Here is an 11381-nt window from a genome sequence, read left to right as displayed (position 1 = left end):
AGCACTGTCGACGGATTGCGTTTGGAGAATGAAGAGAATGGAGAAAACACAGAGGTCTCCCAACTGTCTCTTTTGAGTAGTAGCGTGAATGAAGTACAATTCACTGAGGAGGAGGAGACCGGTGGAAGAACAGATTTCTTTATTTTGGGGGAAGGCAAGGAAGAAAATTTTAAATTACATTTGAGCATGTTTAATTATATTATGCCCACTCAATAATTTGTAATCGAACTATATGATTTAAGGTTCACCCAAATCTGTGCAAGAATAAGCCACATTATAACAAAGTGCCATGCTATCTGGGAAATTAGAATTAATGACGTGTATTTAAAGTATAAGTTCTTAAAGCAAGTTAGTGTTTCTGTTAGGATAATTGCTACCATTTATTGAGGGGATTTTATTTGTTTGAACCATATGAAATTACAGATATTGACAATTTTGAACTTGAAAATGGCAATGCCATATGGTTTGTCTCTGTATTTACTGGCCATAGAACTATTTATTTATATATAAGTGAATGAATATTCACAAAACCCTTAAGATAGGCTTTCATTAACATATGATTGATAAAATGGAAGTTCTGAGTTACATAACCTGCCAAAAGTCTGATGACAAGTAAGTAGGCAGGCAAGAATCAAAACAAGGTCTTTCTGACATAGCATCTGGACTCTTGGTCACAAAGTTACACCACCCAGATTTTCAGCCAGAGGCATGCTGCCTTCCCCTAAATGTGAAAAGCTTCAGATCCAAAAGACAGATATACAGACACAGAGTGCTTGGTCTGATGGCATGAAAAATTGCTGACTGTCGCCCTCCTATAGAGAGCCAAATCCAAGTGGACCTTACAAGTCAGTATTGCATTTTAGAAGTAAATACAATGAACAAAGAGAAATCAGACAGTGAGTTAACACTATTAAAGGTTGCTCAAAAATTCCCATCAAATTCATTTCTTCAAGAAATTTCCAGCTTCTCTTCCACATTTATCACCTAATGTCTCTACTATACAAAAACATTAAATATAAAACAAGTGATTCTAACCTCAGAAAAAATATAATGCCGCTAGCTGGAGCATATTACCAGTCAACAAGCTGTGACCACTTTTATCAACTGCCTTATAGCACATTTAATACCATACTCTCAAGCATCTCTGTACAGTATGAAAAGTGGTACTACCAGTGAGGGAGAGTCAGTATGGAAATAAGTAAAATATGTTATCAATTATAGGGACTTCAAGCTTTTCCCTCTTTACATAGTTTCTAGATTATCTATATTTCAGTAAAATGAAGAAACTCTTCATATATTTATTCTAACAGTACCTGTGAATCAATTAGGAACTCTATAAGGACAGAATGGCTATGTCTGTTTGATTAGTTAGTAATTAACTATTTAAATCTAAGGTGAAAAAAAAGTTTACAGGACTGAAAAGTTTTCTGTCCACTCGTGGGAAGAATATTTCCCACATAGCTCTTGCATTGAGAATGTCAGTTAGAGTCAGTGGTCCTTGGTGGTGAGCAGTAGAAATAGTCACTTAATTAAATCACACTCCTGCTAATATAAAATTGAATTTTCAGTTTAATAGTGAAATGAATCTGTTCTTCAGTAATGTATGGATTAGGGGCTGAGTATAGTAGCTATTCCCCAAATTGGTCCAAAAAATAAGGGTAGTACTTATAAATCTCTAAGTTCTCAGCCAGCTTTGATAGTATTTTAATAATAATAAGTACTGCATCCTTACTACTTCCACATGCCATGCTATGTGCTTTATCAACATCTTTTCATTTAAATCTAACAACCCTATGAGATAGGTTATACCCTTGTTTTGACCAAAACTTAGAGATGTTAAGTAACTTCCCAAGGTCCAGTAGTGCAGAGTTGGGATTTAAACTCAGCTCTTTGACCTCAAAACCCCTGTATATATAATGGTAGAGCTAATTACTATGACTTCACTCTTAGTGGGAGTGGTCAATGGCAATCCTTGTATTATAAAGGTGGCCAGAGAGTCCAGGATCTTGAACCCAACCTGAGAACTGGCTGTGTGTGGTGGTCCTTTTGGTGATCCTTTTTATTCTTCAGAAGTTACATATGTGGGCTTCCCTGGTAGCACCGTGGTTGAGAGTCCGCCTGCCAATGCAGGAGACACGGCTTCATGCCCCGGTCCAGGAAGATCCCACATGCCGCGGAGCAGCTAGGCCCGTGAGCCATGGCCGCTGAGCCTGCACGTCTGGAGCCTGTGCTCCGCAACGGGAGAGGCCACAACAGTGAGAGGCCCGCGTACCGCAAAAAAAAAAAAAGTTACATATGTGATTTTCATATTCAAAGTTTTTCTACAATTAGTTTCCCTGAAAAATAATTATTTGGTGGTCTAAATCAATATTTAGTCAATCAAATGTGTCTGATCACTAATAGAGATGGATTATTTAGTAATTTTCTTGGCTTTGGCAATAATGCAAAAAACACATAGTAGGAAAGAATTGTGGCAGGATACCCCTTCAAAGTATTAATTTCTGGGTTTTCCCTCTTCTCCCAGACTGTGTAAATGATTAGCCATGTGTCATAAGAAAATCAAGACAACAAATATTCAACCATTAGCTTTCAAAAAAGCTACTGACTAAGCCCTACGTGGAAAGATTGAGGTACATTCGGATAGAGTTTTTGCTCCCAGAGATGAGATAAAGTATGCTTTCAGAGTGAAGGGAACAGTGGGAGAGGAGAAGCAACGTGGACAAGAAGGCCCATGGGAAAGAGACCCCAAGTTCTCTCCAGAGCCTCACTGCTACTTGCTCAGAGCCAGGGCACTGCCTAGAAGCTGAGGCAGAGCTCAGTTGGTCCTCTCGTCATTCTGCAGGCTCCACATTCACCAGTAGTCAGCCCACTGTCCATCGTTTGTCCAGTTTCAAGTGCTGCTTGCCTTTGTCTTGAGAATCTTCTTCTGATTAACCATCCCTTGGGAATAATCCCTCGTCTAACAGCCCAGGACACTCATAAACACCATTTTGCTCCCCTTTCTGTCCCCAGATTAGAAAGTAGAAGACTTATAGTCCTGGATGGGTAACAGTGCAGAAGCCTTGGACACTTTCTAGAGCAATGCTGATGACAGCCAGAAGGGAAATGTTTAGTCCAAAGAAAGCAGGATTGTTGAAATCAATGTGAAATCATCCACTGAGCCAGGGTGCACAGGAATACACTACCCCATTACAGAGTGTTAAGAAGTGTCTCATCACAGGCAGAGAATGTTAGAGTTGGAAGAGAACTTGGAGAACATCTAGCCTTACCCTTCCACATAGCAGAGGAGGCCCCGAAAGGAGACCTGACTTTTTCCAGGTCAAACAGCAGATTAGTGGCTTAGCCAGAACCAGAAATAAGATGTCCTGAGTGAGTTTAATTCTCTCTCCACTGAACAGCACAGGCAGTTCTGGCTTGGGAGCTCTTTCTTTGGTGGTGGATTTTTCTCTGATCCTCCCTTAAGTTGTAAGTTGAATGGAGGACCCAGTTCCTAAGTTCTTAAAAGCCCAAATTCAGTAGCTCCACAGGGATGCCAAAGTTAAGGTTTTTGTTGGATTAAATTAGCTTATTACCATAAGATATAGTGAAGACATTTTTTAAACAACTGGAAGAGCCTTAACTGCTAATAGACAGTTTCTCTTTCATAGAAACTGTACAACACTGTTCACATTCGCCCCCAGGTGCCTGAAACAGAGTGGCAGAATGCATTCAGTGCTGTTGAAGAAAATCCAAGCTTCTTTCCCCATGATAAATGAGGAACTGACCTTCCTTATAGCTATGCCTGTATTCTTCTGCTTGTTCTTCCATGAATACTTATGTCACTAGAATTTTTACAGGTGGAAAAGGAGGGTAGCATCCTATTGCCCAGCATTTCTCTAATGTGATCACTTTGTAATTTATACTCCCCACAACAATTTATCTTTGGATATTTCAGTGGCTTCATGCCACTCACCGTTATTAGACAACAAAACTCATCAGCCTGCACTTTCTACATTTGCTCTTCCTGGGTTTCTGTTTCCTTTATGTCTTTAGAAACTTTTTCTTTTAGAAGAACGCTAGTCTTTCACCCCACTTTATGTATGTCAGTGTATTTAAACAGTTTCTTTTTTGTAGCAGATTAAAAACTTTAAACACTTCTCTTAGAGAGGTATTGATGGAACCTTCAAATAAAATCTTTGTTTATAGGACACAGGAATAGCTGGATATTAAATCAAAAAATGTTTCTCATAAATATTAAGTTGACTCCCAATTCACATTTTACACTCTTATTAACATTTCACACATTGTTTCTGTTCAACCAATTTCAGAACTTCATGAAAAAGTTGAGTGGTAGGTTGGGTAATAGGGTAACATAATGGGAGCCTTTTTTCCAAGGCTGGCATGTGAATAAAGTACCTGCAAATCATAAAACGAAACAAAATAGAGAGCTTTAAAAGCAAGACTTTTCACACTGGTCACAGTACGTACACACTTACTGGCGTAGCATTGTTGGGTGTGGGAGTCTAACCTGCAGCATTTTTAGCCCTCCAATCTCCCCCATTTGTGACCTAGAAGACCTCTGATATGTATACCTTTCAGCTCATTGAAGCACTTTGCTTCAGCAAAGCGAATTGCATTAATAATGTATCAGTTATCAAAGCATTAATAAGGAAGCCAGGACTGTCCTCACCACAGGGTGAGCTGAGGCTCCTGCCTCTTGTTTTCTCAGGCTGTACATAGCAGGGAGTTGAAATGAGTCAAGCTGGGGTGACCACTAGGGCCAAATCAAGAGGGAAGAGGAGAGTTCGTCCCCACAGCCTCAGTAAGAGTACAGTTGACCCTTGAACAACATGGGTTTGATCTGCATGGGTCCACTTATACTTGGATTTTTTTCAATGTATACAAAAATATATGTCTAGAACATCGTGAGCAAGACTTATAGAAATATGTGTTAATATGTGTTAGTAATATGTGTTAATAAAATATGTGTTAATAAACTTTATATTATCGGAATGGCTTCTGGTCAGCAATAGGCTATTAGTAGTTAAATTTGGGTGGAGTCAAAAGTTATATGTGGATTTTCAACTGCATGGGGGTTGGCGCCCCTAACCACAACATTGTTCAAGGGGCAACTGTATAGCAAAGGCCAGGGAAGAGACAAAAGTAAGAAAATCTTTAGCCAGCCTCTCGGATGGCTTAAAAGATTAGTTGTCAACCCTGGATACACATTGGAATCACCCGGACAGTTCATTTTAAATGTCAATGCCGAGGTGCAACCCCAGACAAACTGAACAGAACTTCTCCATGTGAGACCTGGGTATCAGTATTTTTTAATAGTCTCTCTACTGATTCTATGCAGGGCAGGTTGAAAGTCACTTGTGTAAAAACAAGGATCACAAACCTAAATGCCCACAGATAACATAGTAGGAGGAACGGTAAGAGTAAGGACAGAGAGAGGAGACAGTGGCAAACCAAACAGGGCATGATCTACCTAAGAAGGTAGCTGCTTTTGAGCCCTGACCAACTATTGTCATGTAGGCATGTGACACTATTTTCGCCATTGTTCTGATTTTTAAATGTGCATAACTATTTTTTAAAAATTCGTTTGTGTGATCCATGCTACAACATGGATGAACCTTGAAAACATCATGCTAAGTGAAAGAAGCCAGACACAGAGGCCATATGTTGTATGATTATATTTGTATATAATATTTACATGATATATATACATGATTTGTATATAATATTTACATGTATATAATATTTGTATGAAATGTCTAGAATAGGCAAATCCACAGAGACAGAAAGTAGATTAGTGGTTGCCAGGGCCTGGGGTGTGACTGCTTCATGGGTAACAGCTTTCTTTGAGAGTGATGAAAATGTTTGGCAATTAGATAGGGGTGATGGTTGCACAACATTGTGAAATGTATTAAAAGCCACTGAGTTGCACACTTTAAAATGTTGAAAATGGTGAATTTCATGCTATATGAATTTTACCTCAAAAAAAGTGAGGAAAAAATGGGGTTGCGTGCACCACCTCAGAGTGGGCCCAACAAAACTCTTTTATGGGAGCCAGAGTGGAACCTATGGTATAAAACCACATGGAGGAAAAACAGGATCCACAGTTGGACGGTAACATTTTTTAAAGCAAATCTTTAGGCCATAATATATGCCTCCACATCCTTGTATGTCTCCATCCAAACTGGTAGCAAAGCTATGCCTGCTGCACCCTTTTCACCTTAAGTTAGACACAACCTAGGGTTTTTTTCCTTGATAGGTGCTAAGGCAGGGGTGTATGGCTAAGTGCATTTGGTTTTGGCAGCATATAAATAGAAGTAGGAACCCCCGAGGTGCAGGACAAGCTGACTAATGAAACAAAGGCTTGCTGATGTTCTTTCTTACTATTTTGTTATGGAGAGTAAGAGAGGGGTAAATGAAACAAACAAACCAAAAAATCCCTAATAACTGCATTCATCATTCCTCCTTTATCAATAGTTTTTCTCTCCCAGTGACTCAGTTAATTCACAACCCATAATTTATTGCCTCCTTCAGTAGGGTTGGTTACTTTCCATTACTCACAGCATGTTAAAATCATTAACATGATTCTGTGAGATAGATGCTGGTTGAAATCAAGACAATGAGGGAGAAACAGTTCTTCAGAGAGAGGTTTGATGAAAAGACTAGTGAACTAGCCTTTTTTGGCCTGGGAATGTGCTTCAAGTGGCGATGGTTCTTAGAGCACCACCCGCCCCCCTCCCCCAAATCCTACCTTACCACAGTAAGGTAACTATTTTATCAAAGTAAGATATTATTAAAAACAAAAATTAGAATTTCCCTTTGTCACTTAATCTTCTAAATATTGGGCAGTGTTGTAGTTTTGCATGAAAATCAGAAATGAGTGGATTTTACTGCAGATAAGATTCCGACTTTTTCTTACCTGAATTCTTCTCTGTAGTCATTCCTAATATACTCAGCTAAAGTCTTGCTGTACTGCAGGCAGCTCTTGAGGATGTAAAACTGCTGGTGTAACAGAACTGCTTGGCCAGGACTTAGCAGCTGAAATGAAGCTGAAAGCCCCTTCACCACTCGTTTCACAATTCTGGCCACAAAAGTAATCTAGACAAGGAGAATGCAGTTACACGTAGGCTGCATGACACCTGTAAGAGCACTTACTTCAGCTGGAATCTCAACTATAAATTTAGGCTGAGGTCCTCACCACCCTTACACCAATGCCCTTGCATTGTGCTATTTCTTATTGAAATGGTACTCAGAGAGCACCAGACCATAGACCAACTGGGCTTACCAATTGCCCCCCTACAGGCAGGGTCAGAACTAGTACTGACTGTCAAAGAAGTTTGGCTCCAAAGTGGAAGGAGAGCATTGGAAGTATAAATTTAGGCTACTGTAAAAAAACAGAAAGGAAAGCTAGTGCTCTTTCAGGCTCTAGTAAGCAGGTCATTCTGGATGCCCCTTAAATTAGTACCAATAAATGTGGCCTTTTCTATTGATGTTGCTACAGACCATTCCTAAGTAGGGCAGGTGATTTGAAGTGAGGTTTCCGCAATTCAGATCCATTTACACATATTGACTAGGTATTGTGTCGGGCAAACGCAGATTGAGGTCAGAGAGTCTGGAGCAGGGAAACAAAGCAATGGCCATATGGGGATTAAATTTTTAATTTCTTTAGCATCTTGCTCCGACCAAGTAAGAGAATCAGCCAGCACTGACTGGGATGGTGTATTCAATGATCCCAACAGGTTCCTTGCTTGCAAGTTTCTCTAAAGTGGTCTATTTCTATCCAGACTCTTTAGAAATGGGTTAATACCAAAGCTTTAAACAGTGTTAGTGGTCGTTTGCCATCTTTCATCCTGACATGCTTTATGGTCACAGTCTGGGCTCATAACCAACTCAGTTCCTTTGGTGAACCAACCCTAGAGGTTGATAAGGAAACTTTCCTGTTGCTTGTAGTTTTTAGGACCCCGTCTGGAACCACTGCACAGAAAAAGGAAGGGTTTTGCATCTTACACATAAGAGCTTCTGGGCTGGGAAGGACTATAACTGTACAGCACTCTGAAGTGGGCCCGAGATTGGTTGGGGTCTATGTGCTGCTGAAGGAGCCAAGTTCTTGGGTTCAGTCTCTGTATAAGGTAATTGGCTGTACTACTGACAAGTGTACCCTCTGCCTCCAGCCAAGTTTTTGGAAACATATGTCACAGAGATCTGGCAAGATAATCTAGATTCCCTAGGACAGACTCAACATCACTCTAGAAAAATACCTCAAAGCAGAAAATCACTGATGGTTAAGAGAGGCATCTTCATATATGGAAAGAGAACATAATACCACGTGTCCAATCCTCCATTAGCAATGAAAATTTAGTTTGGGTTACTACCTTTTGAAAAGTTTTCCATTTAAATCTATGTTGATTGAATAGACAAATACATGAATGAATAAAGTGAAAGGAAGTTTGGGGACATGAAAAGAGATTAGGGGATAAAGCCTTTATTAGAATTAATTCAGCAGATATTTTATTTAGCATCTATTGTGTGCCTAGCACAACAGACATAGCTCCTACCCTTACTGGCACCTGGAGTCTGTTTGGGGAGAAAGACATTGTATCAATCATGATAGACTAAGTTATGCTGTGGTAACAAATCTCACAAAACGTCAATGCTTTGCTTAATACAACGAAGGTTTATTATTTGCTCACACTGTATGTCCCTTAAGGGTCAGTAGGGAGTTCTGCTCATTGTAGTCACTCAGGACCATATGGAGTGTTGCCAGTCACCATGCCAGAAGGAAAAAGGAAGCCAGGGAAGCATGCACTGGCTCCTAAACCTTTGCGCAAGAAGTGGCGTAGGTTACTTCTGCTCAGATTCCATTGGCCAAAGCAAAAACAGAGAGCTACCTAATTTCAAGTGGGGAAGGATGTACGCTCCTACTACGTGCCTGGAAGGAGAGAGAGCCAGAATATGTGTGGACACTAATGGCTACCACAAGAAAGAACCAAATAATAACACAAACACATGTGACTGCAACAGTGACAAGTTCTATGAAGAAAAGGAAGAAGACACCATGCTATGATTGTGTGCCCATAATGGGGGGATCTTACCTAGTCAGAGGTGAGAGAATCATCCCCCCCACCCTGCACCAGGAAGGGGCACTGAGGCCTGAAGGACAAGTAGGGGTTAACTAGGTGGAAAAGGGAGGGGAAAGCATTTGAGGAGGGCAGACCGAGGGAATGGTAAAGATCCTGTGACGGAGTTGGGGGTGTTGGGGGTGAGCAGTGGGTATAAGACCGACATGGAAGAGTGAGGCAACTGATGAGGCTGTAGGGTCATAATATGTACAGCCTTGTCGGCCATATTAGGAAGTTTAGTCTTTATTTGTTATATCTTTCTTTATTACGAGAGATTTAAAGCAAGGGATGACATAATCAGATTTTTATTTTGCATTGGTTCCTCTGACTGTAGTCCGGTGAGAAGATAGGACAGACCATGTAGATGCAATTATAGTGCCAAGGAGAGAGATGGTGATATTACAGACCAGGATGGTGGCTGCCAGGGCAGAGTGGCCCGAGTATTAAAAGTGTTATATTCGTACTTGCCAACTCACACTCAGTGTTTAAGATAAATGTTCATTTTTTTCACTTAATTATACAGCCAGTATTTTAATACTCTGTTTTCTGCATATATCTTAGGGCTTTTCATTAAATAAAGATCACGTTTAAGATGTCATTTCAGTACCTTAAACATTCAGGCCCCAAATATAAAAACATTTTATTTTGGTTAATAAAATCATCAAATTTACATTTTCTTCTGTTTTATAAACTTGACTACTTACAGAGAAATTTTGTTTTATTAATTAAGCACAAGAGCATCTGTTTCATTAGCCTTGAGTGGTAGTTTTGTTTCTGCTTCTACGTACTTACTATGGGAGGACGACTTTGTAGAAAGGACATCATCCAGCTAATAGCAAACTTTGATGACCCCCATCCAAGATTTCCCTAAAAGATTCAAGGAAATAAACAAGTTATATTCATGAAGTTCAAGTTTTAAAAAGATACCTAAAAAGATATTCATTCTCAAATACATTTTATCCTGATTAATCAAATCTTTAAAATCAGTATTTAGGAAAATAAGCTAGATGAACACTTAAGAGCAAAACCAGTACTATCATTTAAATCAACCAATTTTGGAGATTATCTCTAATACAAACATTTTTAAGGTATATTATTAATCATACAATATATATATCATATGATAGTCATGACATATATAATAATCACACAATATAGTATGTATAATAAAAACGTACCTGCTGAAAGACAAGAAGTATCTCATATAAAAGTGCTGTAGCTGTATCTGTGTATTCCAGGATAAGCTTCTGTAACTAGAATTTTAAATAGTAATCAATGCAATATCATTGGCAGAGCCAGAAAATGATCATTTCTCCTGGTTCTCTTTAAGTATTTATAAAAGAATTTATGATCAACAAAAAATATTAGTGTGGTTAATTTTCTTGTTCTGTTTGATTCAGTCATTCTCAAAAAAGTGGCTCTCATAAAATGAGTGCACATTTAATAATGGCTAAGAAAGTAGGTCAGGGAAAGAAGATACAAGGTCCTACAGAATACTAACACAAAAAAAATTGCACACTTAATTTGCAAAATCATTCAGATCAGCAACCCTGCTTCCTTTCAAGAATGTAGAAATTTGCTCCCCAGAATTAAAGTGGGAGATCCTCTGGGGAATTTAGTCTTATGCCCATCTTGAAGGATAACTCCTTCTGTGGTATGGGTAAGTATAGGGTTAGAGACATTTTGTTGCTGTTGTTCTCAAGAAATCCAAACAGTTGGTGAAGCTGTCTTCTAGCCCATTGGCCACTTGGTGCATGAGAAAGAACTGTGTCTGCAGGCATGCTACAGGCCAACACATTTTCCCTGGCGGTATTCTTTGCAAGGAAGAGCTCTATTTTGAAATCTCCCACTCTATTAGACCTTGGAACCAGAATTTATATGATTTGCTCATGGCTTCACTAATAGCCCAGGTGCAAAAGGTCAGCAGATCCAAAAACAGGAAATTCAGACCTATCTATACTGCCCACTAAATATTTTCATATGGAAATATCAAAGGCAAATCAAATAAACTAATCCAAAACCAAGCTCATTATTTCCCCTTTAAACCTACTCTTCTTGTTGTAATTCTTATCTGTCACCCAGGCCAGAATCTAGAAGTCATCTAATCTTAACTCTTTATCTTCCCATCAACTTATCAACTCAGTTTCCTAAAAATTTCTGGAATCTTCCCTCTTCACAACTACTATCCCTTTTTTTCATTTATTTATTCAACAAACATGCATCAGACACTGTACTAGTTGGAGTACTGTACTGTACTAATGGAGA

General features: G+C 39.2%; 1 protein-coding gene across 1 annotated transcript in view; it reads right to left on the bottom strand.

Moving 5' to 3' along the window:
• Positions 1-3653: 3653 nt before the first annotated feature.
• The window catches only part of C11H12orf56 (chromosome 11 C12orf56 homolog), a 60601-nt gene continuing 52873 nt past the window's right edge, over positions 3654-11381 (bottom strand). The window contains 4 exon segments of the mRNA XM_019952038.2: positions 3654-4395; positions 6917-7095; positions 9909-9983; positions 10295-10369. Coding sequence (XP_019807597.1) covers positions 4269-4395; positions 6917-7095; positions 9909-9983; positions 10295-10369 — 456 coding nt within the window. The 3' untranslated portion in view covers positions 3654-4268.

This window comes from Tursiops truncatus, chromosome 11 (genome assembly GCF_011762595.2).
Source record: "Tursiops truncatus isolate mTurTru1 chromosome 11, mTurTru1.mat.Y, whole genome shotgun sequence".
Classification (NCBI taxonomy): Eukaryota; Metazoa; Chordata; class Mammalia; order Artiodactyla; family Delphinidae; genus Tursiops; species Tursiops truncatus.
The sequence above is the reverse complement of the archived record's forward strand: the minus strand, read 5'-3'. Positions and strand labels throughout refer to the sequence as shown.